At 55.3% G+C, this 16,899-nt stretch overlaps 1 protein-coding gene across 9 annotated transcripts in view; it reads right to left on the bottom strand.

Annotated features, from left to right (window-relative positions):
* Positions 1-16,899, bottom strand: part of TTC7B (tetratricopeptide repeat domain 7B) — a 241,385-nt gene that overhangs the window by 18,110 nt on the left and 206,376 nt on the right. For all 9 annotated transcript variants that reach the window (XM_059055632.2, XM_059055627.2, XM_067027900.1 and 6 more), the window contains one exon: positions 13,811-14,013. In XM_059055632.2, the coding sequence (XP_058911615.1) occupies positions 13,811-14,013 (203 nt within the window). The remainder of the gene's footprint in view (positions 1-13,810; positions 14,014-16,899) is intronic.

The following is a 16,899-nucleotide window of genomic DNA, read 5'->3' as shown; positions in this document are numbered from 1 at the left end:
CTGCTGGCAGCAAGGAGGATGGGATTGCAGCTTCAATCATTCCAGAGGCAGGAGCAGATTCGTGCCCTTTGTGTAAGACACCAGGCAGCAGGTACAGAACCTAACAGCTTGTGGGAGTTCTAATTAGAGAGCCAGGTGTAACTCCATTGACCTGCCCGGATTTGAAAGGCCTGGAAAAATGCATGTTTGTCCTTAGGAAGAAGCAGATTTTGCTTCTCGTTTGCTCTGCAAGATCCCTGCAGGGAATCGCTTGCTGGCACTTTGATTCTAGCCTCCTGCATCTGTCCGGATGCCCGCTGCCCGGACGTGGAGGATCAGAGAGAACCGTCAGAGACCCGGGTCCCTACAGGGGAGGGGTCGTTTTCCACAACAGGCCTTCTTCACGCCTTTGTTTATGAAGAAAGACACAACATCGTACCCCGCAGCTTCCTCTGTGGGGCTGGGCCAGCAGTTTCTGCTTCATTTGGAAGGACATCAGCCACCATTTCAATTACGGATCTAATCAAGATTGACCTCTTGGCAAGGCCAGATCCCAAGCTTAGTGTGTGTGTGTCCAAGATTCCTTGGAGAAACAATCACTGCTGTTATCGGCTTGGGTTATCCCCCTCCCAACCCCCCCAACCCGGGAGGCCGCCAGCTGGCAAGAGAATCAGGTCCAGGAGACATCAAGAGGGGACAGTTCACATTTTTCTCAAGAACCAAGGCCGCATTGACTGTCAGACACCATCGGAGTCTAGGTAAAGCTAGAACAACCCCTGACACGGAGCAGGGGCTCAAATACTGAGTCCTTTCCTACTTTACAAGCCTTCTGGGTGACTAGCTGATGTCCTGAGAGGCATGGCACAGGGAGATCAGCTCGGTGCTTTGTGTCCACGTAGAGGGGTGGGATAGGGAGGGTGGGAGGGAGGGAGACGCAAGAGGGAAGAGATATGGGAACATATGTATATGTATAACTGATTCACTTTGTTATAAAGCAGAAACTAACACACCATTGTAAAGCAATTATACTCCAATAAAGATGTTAAAAAAAAAGAAACAATACCTGCAAAGGTATTTTAAGAGACAGGTGTTATGTAAACACCAAGCAGATGAGGAAGGGGAGGGAGGGCGCAGCCTGGAGGAGGAAAGAGAGGGACCACCGGACAGTCAGTGGACCTGGCGGGAAGTGAAGGGGCAAAGTCACCATGGGGCGAAGTGGTCGGAGTCCCAGGAACCTTGGTGGAGGAGCCGTCGAGCTGAGGAGCTCGCAAAGGGCGTTCCTAAACGCTTGGAGTCTTGGGCTTTCTGGACACAGAGGCCCAGATCTGAGAGCTAGTGGGGGGTCTCTCAGACTGCAGTTCTCTTCTCTCCCCAGGAGGCAGCTGAGGCCTTGGAGGCACTTTGGGGCAAGGCTACCTCCGGACCCCGGGCAGCCTTCTCAGCAAATACTCCAGCGTGGAGCCCCTGCACACCTGTACCCCTCCTTGGTCAGCAGGTTTCTAAGAGCAAGGGGTCTGCGAGGACAGGCCCCAGAGGGGGCTTCTGCACATCTGGATCCAAGTCACAACCTTCTCAGAGCCTGAAACCTGGTGATTCGTGGTATTTCGTCATTGGTGCATTTGGCATTCCTTCCTCCTAAAGCGATCCTTCACCACCACCCCACGCCCCCTTGGTAACAGGAGGGACACCAAAGGCTAACCTAGAAACTTTTCTGTATGTGTCCGGGCTCCTAAATCAGTGCTGAAGCTGTCGAATCAGGCATATCCAGGGTCCGGGCAGCTGTGAGCAGGGACGCTACACAGCAGGGAGAGACCCCTCTGGGCAAGGTGAGAGGCAAGAGGAAAGACAGAGACTTCGCTGCAGTTGAGAGCAAAAGAGAAAGGAGACAGGCTCAGCAGCTGCTGCTTGACTGTCAAGACACAGAGTCCAAGCCCTCCAATCCCCAGAAGATGGTGAGAAATTCCACTCCTCCCACCAGTGCAAGGGGCAGAGTTCTCTGGGGCCAGGGTCACCCTGGAGGGGTTCAGAGAGCTGATCCCTTTCACCCCACCCCCCAACCCAAGAAGGCAAGTGCTATTATCCCATTTTACATCTAAGGAAAATGGGCAGGAAACCTTCAAAAGTCACGGTATCAGGGTTCCTGGTGGGTATGCCACTCAAGTGCTGTGCCCTCGGCAAGTCCCCTCCCCTGTCTGTCTCAGCTTCCCCAGCTGTAAAAGGGGATGCTTAGATTAGGGAATTCCATTGGCGTTCTGAATCCCGGACTGCTTTCAGCTGTCTGGGGAGCATCGGGTCCAAAGGCTTTCATCTGCCACCCGTCCACCCTAGGCCCTCATCCTTGATATCGGTGAAGAAAAACCAGAAGCAGTGCCTCGGGGAGATTTCTCACGGGAGGTCCTCCCTAGACCTTTGGGCTGAAGAGTTTTAAGCTCAGACTGTCAGAAGGTCCGGACAACACATGAGAGAGACATGGCCCAGAGAGAGCCCAGGAACAGTAGCAGGGGCATCTCTGGGACCAGCCCCAAATGATGGGGAAGCAAGTCAGGCACGAGACGGGTTGCAGGCTGCCAGCCCGGGTGGCTCCAAATGCCACCATGAGAAAATGGTGGCAGCTACGCCCTCTGGCTGAGTTCAGAGGCAGGCTGCGCGGGGGAGGAGGGTGCTGAGGAATCCAAGTTAAGCAGCAGGGCTAAAATCCTGGGAGGCCTGAAATAAGGAGGGGGAATTAGGAACCGGGATCTGAGAACACAGAAGGACCCTGGTAAGTGAAAAAAATCTGGATCAAATTCCTGATCCAAGCTAGGGAGCCATAACTGCGGCAAGGCAGGAAAGCAGTGCAAGCGAAACGTCAAATCGTCCTGGAATAACGGGGCAGAATTTCTAAGAATAAATGGTTTGGGTAGAGTGTGTCAGATTTTAAGTAATGTTAGATCATCATTACTAATGAGACACTGAGCCACTCTGCCTGGAATTAGTCATCTAAGACTCCAAAACAAAATAGGAATAAACACAGAATTCATTTTTTTCCTTCAGCTGCGGCAAAGGAAAGCCTAGGGACACGGCTTGCATTTCAGAGCCTGCCCTGGGTCTGTGTTGCTTCTGGGTCTGTGATTTCAGTCCTCGGGGAATGCAGGGGTGGCCCAGTGCCACGGCTCCCTGGCCAGCACCCAGAAAATGCTGCAGTGGGAGGATGGACCCAATCACCCAGCGGAAAATGTCTGCAGAGAACATCCCTGCACTGACTGATGCTGTTTGGGGTGGGAGGGTTTCTGGCGGGGGCGGGGGATGGCAGGAACAAGGGCCCCAAGTCACACAGGAGTCATGTGGATGTGCAGCACACGTTCCGGATTCCCAGGCGACACTCCTTTTGCTCCAACGAGGACACACGTTCCCAACAAGCCAGAAGCACACGGTTTCAAAAGGATGTGAAGATGTAGCTTGTGTCGTAAAAGCTTTCAATTACCTGGTTCTTCCCTCAAGTCATTCCCAATACCTGCCCCCCGTCCCCACTCAAAGGTCCTCTCTGCTGGGTTCGCTCCCTGACCCGCTTCGGCAGACTCGCCCTTTGACTGTTCCTGCCACTGCTGTCACCTCCCGCCCAACGATGGGCGCAGGTGCTCTGCAAAGCCGGTTAGGGCAGTGTGGCCTCTCCCTCCCTTCCTCAGAAGACTCCCATCCCCAACCCAAGCAAGATGTGAGAGCAGAGAAGATATCTTGGCGTTGTGGAAATAAGGAAGCTGCTTTCATCTGGGTTTGGGGTGGGGGTCAGGGGCAAAAGAAGAGGTTCCCTCAGTCTGGGACCAAGAGCAGGAGGTGGTCTCGCCCTGAACAGGACACCAGGCTCACAATCTATGGAGGGAACCAGCAGGAAGGGCTGAGGATGTGTCCCGAGTCACAACCAAGGGACAGAAGAGTGTCCTTGGGAAGAGATGGCTTGGGGGTGACCAACAGGAAGTCCACTACAAGAGAATTCACCCGGCCTGAGGGAGTGGGGTTTGGATGTCCACTGTTTTCAGACAGGAAATGATGTTTAATGATAGCTGCATGGCACACAGGGCTGAGGCTATCCCTTTCTTGGCTCGTCTGTAGCCACAGGACATTAGCAGGGACGCTCTGGCCTACGGGGGAGGTAACAGGTGGGAGAGTTCTGGCCCAGGAAGAAGCTCTGTGTGGCGGAGGAGGGGTGCTGCCTGGGCCCACGCAGCTCCAACCCCTCGGCGGCTGCCACGTCAGCACGTCTGCCTTGGTGCCCCCGGCCGCCCGGGGTGGCCATTTCAGCCTCCCCGGCACCCGAGTCTGAGTCAGGCCTTGGGGCCTGGCATCTAGCTCCGCAGATGAGCTCCTCTGGGGAGCGGGAAAACAGAGTACAGGGGCTTCGACCAAGGAATGGTGGATTCTTTTTACATTACCATTTTGATCTCCGGTCTGGAACTAGGTCTCTCGTGGGCATGGTCAGGTGAGTCCGTTTCTTACAGGTGACCCTCCCCGACTGGACTGAGAGAGCCTCGCAGCCCCGGCAGACAGTGCACGGGGGCGCCCGCCCGCCCTCGGCCCGGGCCTCTCTCGCTGCAATGCTGCCCGTGAGGACGGAAGGCCGCTGTGGCCTCCAGTAGCATCCCACGGCCGTCTGCGGTCTAAGGACGGTGACGGCCATGCTCCCCAAGTGGGGTTCAGGGTCTGACACAGAAGAATGTGCTCGGCGACAAGAGGACAGAGTGTCTGAACTTGAGAGGGGCCGTCGCTGCCCCCCTCCCAGGGCCCCCGAACAGAAGGCTGCCCCTCCAGCCTTCTGTCATGTTCAGCCCCTGAAGCAGGTCCACAGGTAACCACTAAGCTGACACACCTGACGGGAGCCCTGCCTGGCAGCCTAGCAAGTCCTCTCTGAGATCCCGCTGTCCCAGGCGGTGCATTAATTAGCGCTGTCCGGGCCTCCACAGTCTCCAGTTCCACCTCAACGTCATTTCCTGTCCTCGCGGTCGATGGGCCTTTGTGCTGAGGCGGAGCCAACGAAGAGCTAGTTAACCTGCCCGGCCGGAGCCAGCATGTTCCCCCGAGAGCTGCTCAGTCTAGTCAAGGGAATTAGCACCCAGGCTCTGGGGGGGCCTCACTCATAAAAGGGGAGGAATGACATCTGTCAAGTTCACGGTCGCCTGTCGTTGTTCTCCCCCCTCCCCCCTCCCCATCCCACCCGCCCCACGCCGGCCGGCCACCCCTGGTCTATGCAGTCACTGGGCTGCCTCAGGCAGGGCGCCTTCCCCCCAAGGAGCAGACAGACCCACGAGCAAACAAGTCCGCGTTGGTTCAACCGGTGCTTCCAGGGAGGGAGGTCAAGGGGCTGAGGGCCCCTCTGTCAGGTGGGTAGGTTAGGTGGCCAAGAAATGCTTCTCAGAGGCAGTGACACCTGAGCCGGGCTCCACGACAGGCTCTGCCCTTCCTGCCGCCCAGGCTGACGCCTGGTACCTGACCGCCCCTGCCCACAGGCCGAGGGCCCACCCCACCCTGGCCATGGGGGCACCCATCTTCCACAGCAGCCCTGGTCTGGCCCAGCTGGGCCTCTCCCTGAACCCAGTCAGAAGAGATGCTTTCCGCCTCTACCTGACAACAAGTCAGGCCAGCTGGGGCCTCCACCGTTCCCTGACTCCTTTCGGCCTTGATAACCAGGGCTACAGGCTCAACAGAAACAGTCAGAAAGTAATACTTAAAAAGGAAAGTGTAGGGACTTCCCTGGTGGCACAGTGGCTGGGAGTCCGCCTGCCAATGCAGGGGACACGGGTTCGTGTCCCGGTCCGGGAGGATCCCACATGCCGCGGAGCAACGAAGCCCGTGCGCCACAACTCGTGAGCCTGCGCTCTAGAGCCCGTGAGCCACAGCTGCTGAGCCCACAAGCCACAACTACTGAAGCCCGTGCGCCTAGAGCCCGTGCTCCGCAACGAAGAGTAGCCCCCGCTCGCCGCAACTAGAGAAAGCCCGCACGCAGCAACGAAGACCCAACGCAGCCAATAAAATTAAATAAAATAATTAAAAACTTTAAAAAAAAAAAAAAAAAAAGGAAAGTGTAGGGCTTCCCTGGTGGCGCAGTGGTTGAGAGTCCGCCTGCTAATGCAGGGGACATGGGTTCGTGCCCCGGAGCGGCTGGGCCCGTGAGCCATGGCCGCTGAGCCTGCGCTCCGCAACGGGAGAGGCCACAATAGTGAGAGGTCCACGTACCGCAAAAAAAAAAAAAAAAAGGAAGTGTAATACCATGCTCTTGGCCAAGCATGTGCCATGATATATTCTTATTTCAGCTCCTCCAACTGCTGAAATTTGTTTCGGGAGGAAAGCCACACCCATGGTCAGTTCCTTCAGAAAAGAACTCCCTGTCAAGTCGAGGCAGAGAGGCTTCCACCACGGGCAGGTGGGACCTAAATTATGGAGACTGGTAGTAACGCTCATAGCTAGTGTTTATGGAGCGCTAGGCAGCCTGTGTGACTCACTTAACCTGCAAAATCACACCGCCAGGGGGTCACCATTATTATCCTCATTTTATAGCTGAGAAAATGGAAGTACAGAAAGATGAAGGGACTTATCTCAGGCCGCACAGTTGCTCAGTGACAAAGCTGGGATCCAGGTCGGTTGGCTCCAGCACCATGCTCTCAACCTCTGTGCTGTCCTATCATTCAAGCTGGAGACTCTTAAGTGACTCTACCTTCTTGTCCTGGCTCTGCTCCTAACTTGAAATGTGACCTAGGGCAGGTCACCAAGGGCAGCGTCCCCCTCAGTAAAAATGAAATTCTCTATTTCATATTTCATACTGCAAGAATAAACATCAGATACGGCGAATGAGGTTTTACATTTCTTTTTAGAGGTTAAGGTTATATTCGTGCTAATTATTAATAATTCTTGGCGGACTTCCCTGGTGGCACAGTGGTTAAGAATCCGCCTGCCAATGCAGGGGACACAGATTCGAGCCCTGGTCGGAGAAGATCTCACATGTTGAGGAGCAACTAAGCCCGTGTGCCACAACTACTGAGCCTGCACTCTAGAGACGGAGAGCCAGAACTACTGAGCCCACGTGCCACAACTACTGAAGTTCGCGTGCCTAGAGCCCGTGCTCCACAACAAGAGAAGCCACCGCAATGAGAAGCCGGTGCACCGCAACAAAGAGCAGCCCCGGCTCACCGCAACTAGAGAAAGCCCGCGTGCAGCAACGAAGACCCAACACAGCCAAAAATAAATAAATAAATCTATGAAAAAAAAGAAAAAATCTTGGAAGGGCCTGAAGCTGTCAAAGTTGCTCAGAAGCAGTGTGTACCATTAAGGGACGGGAGGGGGCTTCCCTGGTGGCGCAGTGGTTGAGAATCCGCCTGCGGATGCAGGGGACACGGGTTCGTGCCCCGGTCCGGGAAGATCCCACGTGCCGCGGAGCAGCTGGGCCCGTGAGCCATGGCCGCTGAGCCTGCGCGTCCGGAGCCTGTGCTCCGCAACGGGAGAGGCCACAGCAGTGAGAGGCCCGCGTACCACCAAAAAAAAAAAAAAAAAGGGACGGGAGGGAAGCTGGAGTGAAGAACGGGGGACTAAGCATCTGGTAGAAGGCCCTGCTGTTTCCTCTCCTCTGTTAGTCTGAGTCCCAAATACTGTCAGTAAAGACAGTAGAGAAGTTAAGGCCTGTACACTTTTCAGAGTACTGTCAATAGCACACAGATGAGTAGGAAAGGTAGACATCTAAATATTTCAGTAGTCTTCCTTTAAAGAAAACAATTGTTCTCCTTATGCTTAAAAGCATTTTAAAAATCCTGGAAGTAAATGAAATACAATTAGTAGATGAGAAGGCTTCTCACTAGACGATGGTAGTGTTTTGTTCCCTGCCAATCATTCTTTCTATGTACAGAGAGAAATCGATACTTTGGATGAAAGAGATACGTTTCTCAAGATCAGCATTTGCAAGGGGAAGGGTATCTCCATTCGGCTTCATTACCTTAATTGTACCTGGGTCTTACCGAGAGTAACAGGAAGGATCAAAGTTCCCTTCTTTAAGACTGGCTTCTCCAAGGGAAAGAGGCGGAGCCCTGCCCTGTCTGTGCCCTGGGCCCTGGGTACCCCTTACTAAACTGATGGATAAGCTAGACAGATACACAGACAGCTGCCGCCTCTGGAATCACCCTGAAAAGTTCACGACTTCATGCTGCATCTCCTCCGATAGGGGCATCAACTGGAAAACATGCTTCTAAATCAGAAAATAGACACAAGCCATTTCCTCCAAATCTCATGAAACACTTTAAAAGAGAGAGAGAGAGAGAAAAACACCAAAGTTTCATAATTTAGCAGTGCAAGCTGCCCCAGGCAAGCCAGAGTCACCTCTTTCCCTTGATTCAAACCTGCCCTGCCTGCCACCCTTCTGGCTCGTCATGCGCAATGGGATGAAGTATTTTCGCCCAGTAGACAAGCGTGTAAGCTTGAGGGCAGTTTAAAGAAAGCTCTGACTTCAGGTCCCTCTTTGAACTTCAGAAGAGCTGCCGCCATCTCCGAGCAATGTCGTTAGCCTCGTTTGGATGCTTCTGGCTCAAACTTTAGAGCTGTGACAACAACTTAAAATGTAGTAAGCATCCGGAAGACTTGTCCCACTGCACCGCGCATTTCAGGTCCTCCTAGACCTCCCGCCAACGTGGCGTGCCTCTGGGTATTTCAAAAGAGAATGCACTTTTCTGACAGCGCGGCCGTTCTCTGCCAGCCTTTGCTTACTAATGTTCTCCTGGAACAGAACTGCAGCACCTGTTCTGAAGTTCTCACACTTGACGTCACTACAGATTTCTGAAGCTTCTGAAAATGTTAAGATCACGGAGGAAACCCTCGAAGACACCTGTGCTGAAATCTTTAGCCTGGAGCTGTCTGGACTGAACGGGGCTGTGGGGTGATGGGCGTTTCACGCCTCATCCACAGAGGTCAACCAGCACTTTTGGACCCTTCATGCCCCAAACAAAAAGCCTCTTCTATTATTTAACTGGCCACCTACAATAGCCCCCAAAGTGTCTTTCCACTGAGCGGGAACACCCTGCAGCCTCCCTGGGGGTCCTTGCCGAGCTATTCATACAATCCACCATCACGGGGCCCTCAGGCTGAGGCAGGGAGGCCTCCGCCCCACTCCTGGGTGGACCCCTGGGGCCTGACCCCTGGCCTCCGACGGTCTCTCTTCCTCATCGTCCTCCCCTTTCTTTGGGGAGCTCCACCAGTGGGCCTTTCTCACTACTTCCCGTGGCAGAGCGGGTGAAATTCACACTGCCCACCACCGGTCTCCCAGTTACCCTCCTCCTTTGAAGGACGGATGGCCTCCGTCCCTGCGACATCCAAGGGCGTGGTCCCTGGTGCTTTCCCTCTGGTTTCTCGCCCCTTCGGCATTAGCTCTGAGAGACCCTCATCTTGCCGTAGCTGGAGGCCCATCCCTTGGGGACACGTCAGTCCTCTTCCTTCCCTGCAGGGTGGGGTTGGGGCGAGAGCGGGGCCCTCCGGGCCCAGCCCCTCTCCAGCTCACACCCTCCCCAAAGCCGCAGAGCACGCCTGTCTCCCTCTCCTCCACGTGCGGCCCCGGCCCCCAGCACGCCCTGGGCGACCCCTACCATCTGCTTCTATTTCACACTTCTTTTCGACCTGTCGAGTTCATTGGTAACGTGCTCCAGGATAAGGTACTTTCTCAGCAGTATTTTCCCCTCTAGTCTTACCAACACCAGATCCCCCCCCCACCACAGCCTTTCTGGCTTCCTTCTGCGTTCATCTCTCTCTTGAAGGCTCTGTTCCTTTCTTACCCTCCCACCTCACACACTGCCCTCGGGAGCCCAGGCTGACGTTATCAGAGGGCAAGGAGGTGGCCCTGTTTGCAGAGCCTGTCTCTGTCCTGGTCGTCGTGTCCCTGTCTACCCTGAGTCCGTGCCTGTCCTTGGCCTGGGCAGTATCACCCAGAGGCCGTTCCTCTGCCCTCAGTCCACCGTGAGCCCCATTTCCCTCCTCTACCCCCTCCTCCCGATTACAGGGTTACTGGTGTGGAGACAGTTGCTCTATGTTTCATTAATTTATCTCGGGTCCTGGGAGTGAAAGGCTTTGGACCATGGCATGCAAATGTATGTAAATAAACTTATGCAAAAATGATATGAAAATAGGCCTTTAGATTTTCTGGAGAAAAGTCTGATCACTCTATGATTCCCCCCCCTTGTCAACAACATCACCTTGTAATTCCTCATCCCGTCAGCTCACGGCTCCCTTACTATCTGCCCACACTTGGCTCTCTCGTTTTGTGCTAACTCATTATTAATATTAAACTCATTATTTCTCTTCTTTCTTTGCCCCGTAGGTGAATTTAAACACATCGGTGAAGGCTGAAACTATTAGAAAACTGTCAATTTTCACTGGGGTTTAATTTACGTTTCTGTTGTCAAGTCTGACCTTGTATTAACTTTTATACATTTAATACTTCAATGAGTACCATCTGCCTCCAAGTCGTTATTGCTTTTTAACAATATTAATGTGCTTGCGTTTCCCTGAAGTCGTGCTTCTCCTGCGAGCTGGGCTGGGCGGTGGCCCACGCTCCCACTCGGCTGCCCTAGAAGGTAGCAAACACTCACTGCTCAGGGAACAAGCTCGCGCCCCGACTGCTAACCGTTCTCCGTGGCCACCGTCAGCCCCTGGTCTCCACCTGTGACACACAACGTGGCTTCCTTCCTTCAAATCGGCTCCCTCCAACTGTCCCTCGGGCCCTCTCCTTCCTCTCTGAGCATCAGGGTTGACGCAGACGCACCTTCTATCCTCTGGGCTTTTCCCATGACCTGCAATCCGCCTGCAGTCGGTTCCTTCCCTTGGAACCCCCTTGGCTGGTTCTTTGGGGTGGCGCTCTCTTGCTGTTCAGGTCCTTCAATCTCCTTCTAGTCTTGACCTCTGATCCTCGCCGTGGCCTGGCGGCCAGGCCTCCTTGGCCCACCCTGTCACTTGTGCACCCCGCTCCTGAGAGACAGGCAGGTGCCGACGCCCATGTCTGTTTCCGCCTCCTCTGCCCCGTAATTCTAGAGCCCCCGACTCTTCCCTTGGACGTCACCTGGTGAAAAGATGGCCTCCGATCTCCCGGCTGACACTTCGTCTGCACTTAGGGGCTTGCAAACCAGTCTGGCTGCCACGAGGGTAGAGGCAGGGCCTTCTGTGACTCAGTAAGGGGTTTCCCTTTCCCATGCTTCTTTTGTGTCTAGGGCTAAGATTATGCCTCTTTATGCACAAAGAGGGTGAGCCAAAGAAACAGAGCTTTCCTGTGCAGCTGGGGTGGGAGGCAGGAAAGAGAGGGTTGTGATGTTTCAGGGCTGGGGGCCTGGGTTCCAGGGGCTGCCCCTCCACGGGCACCAGGAGAGTCGGCAGCACCGGTGGCAGGGGAAGCTGACCTTGGCTGCAGCGGGGCTCCCGCCAGCTGTGGCTGGGCTGGGAGGACGCAGGCCAGCGTGCATCATTTATGAGGTCACCAAGAAGGAACCGGCCAAGCCACCCATTGGGACCCACAACAATCACAGTCACAAGAATCTGAACTCCTCAAATTTGTTGGCCTGTTGGTCTCAATCTGCCTCCAGTCTGGATGGTTTTTGAATGTTATCAGGATGCGTGGAGAAGTCTTAAGAGTTTATTCTTATCGCCATTTTCTCCTGGTGAGACCTCCAAGGCGGCTAACGTCTCCCAGAGAAGGCTCAGTCATTGCCCTGGATGCAACAGGCAAGGCCCCTCCATCACCCAGCCCTCGCTCACCAGCTCTCCTCCGCTGGGCTCGCTGCTGCTCCTTTCAGAAAGGAAAGCGTCTGGCATTTGGCAGGGAGCTCAGGTGTCTTGACAAGCTCCAAAGGTGAAACAGAAAACTTTCCCGGTGCGATTTTCCTATTTGATCTTTTGTCTCATGTGTTCCCCTTGGGGACGAACAAGAAATACTTCTCTGAATAATTCATAGGCCCTGGGGTAGAAACATGCTGCCTCTTTTTAATAAAAAGGCTGGGTACTCGGTGTTGATTATACCTCTTCTGTGATACTTCAGCAGAAGCAGGGAGATCTCAAAAGCTCTTTACAAATTCCTCTTACAATAGTGAGACAAAAATGAAAAACCATGGAATATGTTTAATCAAACAAACGAATGTTTGGATAATATGTAAAATTATTTCTAAAGCTGTATTGAACTCCAAAACGCTCATAAAGGGAAGTTGAAAATTAAATGATTCTAATTATTACAAGGTCTGATTTATTTTTAAAACTGAAAATGATTGTCTTCAGTTTTCTATTTAATGAGCACCTACTAGGTGCCAGGAACTCTGCTGGCCTTGTTATGTAATCATTTCACGTTGTTCTCGCAAATGAACTGGGTAAGGAACAGCTCAATGCACAGAAACACCCACCGAGGCTCTTAGAGGTTAAGTGACTAGCCCAAGGTGTCCCGGGGGCAGGGACAAGGCTGAGTTTGAACCCAGATCTGACTCAGAAGCATACGTTTCCCATGGTTCCTAATGCTGGGCACCTGGGCCCTCTTCTGCTGAAAACCAGTAGCTACTGCTCAGCTCCATCTACATTTTGCGATGTTACTGTGAGCAATGGTGAGAGAACAAAGCCTTTGGAACCCTCTGGAGAACACTTTACTTATTGGTTACAAAACGGTATCCTCTTAGCACTGGACAGAAACTCACAGCCTATCTAGTTGAATGTTTTCATTTTACAGCAAGGAAACCGAGTGCGCAGAGCTTATGGGCTTTCCCCAAAGTCAGAGAGCGAGCGAGTGACACGGCAGGGCCAGAACTCTGTCCCTGGACACCTCGTCCGGCGCCCGTTCCTCCATGTCACACCCCCCCGATCATACACATTGGGCCCCCGAGGGCTGCCCACCTGAAGGACATGTCGGCTGCATTGACGGGCTTTTCCCTTCCCGTGGCTCATGAAATCAGAGATGTCCTACCGCTAAGAATGAAACACAAATTCAGAAGCTAAGTCTGGCCGACAGGCCCAGAGAAAATGGCTTTTTACCCGCTCCCTGGACCCGGTTCATCTCCAAGTCTCCGTCCAGACTCTTGCAGGAAGGGGACAGCAGACGGGCGGCTCCTGGGCAGCCGCTGTGCCCCACGTGCGTTCTGAGAACCCTGCAGAGTGGTCTAACTGACCCCGCCCAACTGAAACCCAGGTGGTCGGGTGGCCAGCTCCCAGGCAAGGAAGGGAGGGGAGCCGTGGGGCAGCCCCGGGCTCCTGGCCGGGCACCCAGAGGAGGGCCGTGTGCGGCTTCAGAGCCACCACCAGAGTATGCAGTGTGGACGCTGCGGTGACTTACCTGGGTCCTCTGGGCGCAGCAGGGCTGCCCCCGTCCCCTGACAGGATGCTCCCACTAGCCAGCGGCCTCAGAGACAGGCTGGGGTCTCGGCTCCCGCAAGGTAAGAGAGCCCCCCAGGAGGTAAAGTGCTCTGACTTCTGTCCTGAAGGTTCCCCAAGGTGCGGACACCCCCAAGGTGGCTGCTGCAAGCAGCTCGGAGACCAAGATGACGATGACATTGCCCGGCGCCACAGATATGTCTTTATTAAACCCAGAGCCACAAGGTGGCTTGGACTGCTGGCCGGAGACCGCCGACTCAAAACTCTCCCCTCACACCGATCAGGACCCCCAGGTAGGGTCGCTGAGGTTGTGAGCTCCACTTGTGTAAACTACAACAGGAACGGCGCTCGCTGGCTCTATGCAACTCGACAACCTGGCAGGCCAAGTGCATCTGGCCTTCGGAACGGGAACAGGGTTTGAGGGTCAAGAACTGTGTGCTGCTTCCCAGGGGACCCCTGGTCCAGGGCTGGAGGCCCCGCCAGCGCTCAGACTCACCAGCCGCTGCATGCTCTTCACGTGGGTGGGGCTTATGGATAAGGCCTCTTCGTACCACCGCCGGGCCTCCTCGCTGTTTCCTCGGAGCTCGGCAACCTGGCCTCGCATGTACAGGACGTTGTGGGACATCGGGAAGAGGTTGGCAGCCTCTTGGGTACAGGCGGTGGCTTCTGCCGGCTTCCCAATGCCGATGTAGACTTCAGCTGTGAGGGGGAGAGCACAGGCAAATGCTGTCCTGGGTCCCTGCCCTTCAGAGGCCCTGGGACATTGCCTCCCCTCCATCATGGGAGTCTGGCAGGGGCCCACCTGGAGTACGCAGGCCCAAGCCAGCCAGCCTAGCCCCCAACGCCAAGTGGAAACAGCCACGGGCTGAGGGCCCTTCCCGCCCACTGTTCACAGGCACTCGAGTCAAGGCCGTGCGGCCTTGGAGGGGACACTTGTCACCACCGACGACAGGGAGGTGAGGCCTGCCTGGGCCCTGCCGCCCCTCGGAGGTCACACATCCTCAGGGCCCACCAGGGACACCTGCCCTCAGCTCTGACAACCACAGAAGAAGGGCTGGATGAACCCAAGGACAGGCAAACCAGAGGTGCACAGCCCCTCACAGGGCAGCGGCTCTGCTCTCGGGCTGGTTCCCCTGACGCCAGGAAGCGTGACATGGCCAGCGGGCGGTGGCTTCTATGGGCACGAAATAAAATCGCTGCTCCATCGGACCCTGCCCTGGGCCGACCAGGGAAAGCCACTGCACCAGGGGGACTAGTAACTGTGTAACACTGACGAGCCATCACTTTCCAAAAAGCAGGAAAATGAGCTCTCCTCCAATCTCAGGCCTCAAGTCTCCCAAGCCTACGTGGAGGGTCCCTAATTGCTCTGCAGCCCTGGCTTCCATCATGCACGTCCAGTGCCCCCAGCTGTCCCCAGGTCCACTCAGATCCCTCATCTCCTGAGGGCCCTGAGGTCACGGCCCCACCACCTCTCCAATGTAGGGCCTGCGTTGGCTGGATGTGGGAAGACTCCTGTCCCTCCTCAGCCACATCTGTCAAGACCACCGCCCAGAGCCCCGCTCACGTGGTCGCTGTGCTCCGGGCCCACGGACCCCTCCTCCCACCTCCGGGGAAGCCCCTTCCTCGCCCGCTCCTGCCCTGACCGCTGGCCTCCACTCCTGGCAGAGAAGGATGTTTTGTGCCCATATCTCCAAGTTACGTGTATATGCACATGTTGTGCGTAACGGAAGGCACACGAGACTAGGAATGATGGAAGCACACAATAAAAAGAAATAGAAAATGTTGACTTTTTTCCTCACTCCCCTCCCATCTCTCCTGCAGCCCCTCTGTCCCGCGCAGCCACTGACAGACCAACCTCGCCAGGCAAAGCTCCGGTGGGGTCACCGCCCTGCTGAAAAGCGTTCCACTCCTGTGCACCCCTCACCCCCTTCAGTCTTCCCCCGGAACGGCCTCTGGGAGGCTTTTGCTGACCGTCCCACCTAAAACTGCTGCTCCCTTACCCCGACCTGGCCCAGCACGACCCAGTTCCTTTCCCTGCTTTCTTTTCCGGCCAATACCAGCCTCACTCACGGTCTGGGGGGCCCCTCTAGAACATAAGCCACCAGCTTCACACTATTCACTGCTGTGTCCCCAGTGACTGGGTGAGCGCCTGGCAGCCAGAGCGCAGGAAATGGCTGCGAGTGAATGAACGGTAACAGTAATGATAACAGCAGGTAAAAATCAGCAAACATGTGGTTTGGGCAAAGAAGTGCTCTCATTTCTGCTTTTCTCTGCACAGTGATCCACTAGGTACTGTTATTTTATCCCCATTATACAGACGAGGAAACTGCGGCACAGACAGGCTGAGCAATTTGTCCGAGGTCCCAGGGCGAGGTACAGGCAGGCGTGGCTCTGCGGCTGTGCTCTCAGCCCTCTACAGAGAACAGTGTCTCCCCTGCCTCCAGATAACATCCAGACCCCTTTGCCTGGCATCGGAGCCCTTGGTGACTGTCTCTACCACCCCTACAAACCTGTGTTCCTACTTCTTCCTATACCCCGGGCTCTGCCATGTTAAGCCGCCGCTGTTTCCCTGGGCTTTTGTTTATTCTCTTGCCTCTGCCCCGATGGTGTCACCCCTGTACCCCCTTTAAGGCCCAGCTCAATGGCCGCCACACCCGGAAGCTACCTCTGACCCCGCCCCACCCCCCCAGCTGGAAGGGGAGCCCAGCCTGGGTATCCCTCTGATGGCTGTGTCCCTAGAGACACTTTGTGAGGGGTCCTGGCTATGCCCCCGGATAGCAAGTCCTGCTGACATCCACCCTTCTACCTCCCCACCTCCAGCTTCAGGCACGGAGACTGGAAATTCTGGACAGGGGGTGGTCAGTGTCGATGCCACTGGACGGCCCTCTCCTAAGCACCTCACTTCCCTGGTGACCACAGTCACACTAGTGACTGACTCCTCAGGCCACGAGCAAGCCTGGGGGAGGCAGAGACCCGCCCTGCACCCCATCTGTGCTTCTAGCCGTCAGTCCCCCTCAACAGGGAGCAGAGGTGATGGGCTGGCCTGGGGACCTGTGGGGAGAGGCCCAGCCGCTCAGACCTGGAAACTCGGACACTCACATACAACTGAGCTCTAAGTGTGGCCGGGCTGGCACTGCGCCTGCCTCACGTCCTCCGAGACTCCGCTCTCGAGGTACTTACTGAGCACCTACTACACATGGGGCAGGAACAAATACCACACGCGTCTGTCCTTCCGCCTGGGCCTCTGCAAAACCTGCCCTCCTGGGAGATAGACACGCAGGGCTGCCTGCTGTCTTCCAGTAACACGACTCTCTCCCAGCTCCCGCCAGAAGAGTCCGGGGTGTATCTGGCAGTTTCAGGTTCCGGAGCCTGGTGGCTGCGGGGGCAGTGATACAGAACCTTCCTCCCACTGTATGCTGCCTCCTGACTTGCTTCCCTTTGGGGGTGAGTTCGTGTTCATTTCCAAGGTCCCAGGGCTGCCTGTGGGTGGGTGAGACACCACAGGCCTCTCCCTTCTAGATCGCTCCGGAAAAAAAGGCCAACTTGGGAGAGCAGGGACTAAATGATTCCAGAGCTTTGTTTTGT

The sequence above is a fragment of the Kogia breviceps genome, chromosome 3, assembly GCF_026419965.1.
Source record: "Kogia breviceps isolate mKogBre1 chromosome 3, mKogBre1 haplotype 1, whole genome shotgun sequence".
Classification (NCBI taxonomy): Eukaryota; Metazoa; Chordata; class Mammalia; order Artiodactyla; family Physeteridae; genus Kogia; species Kogia breviceps.
The sequence above is the reverse complement of the archived record's forward strand: the minus strand, read 5'-3'. Positions and strand labels throughout refer to the sequence as shown.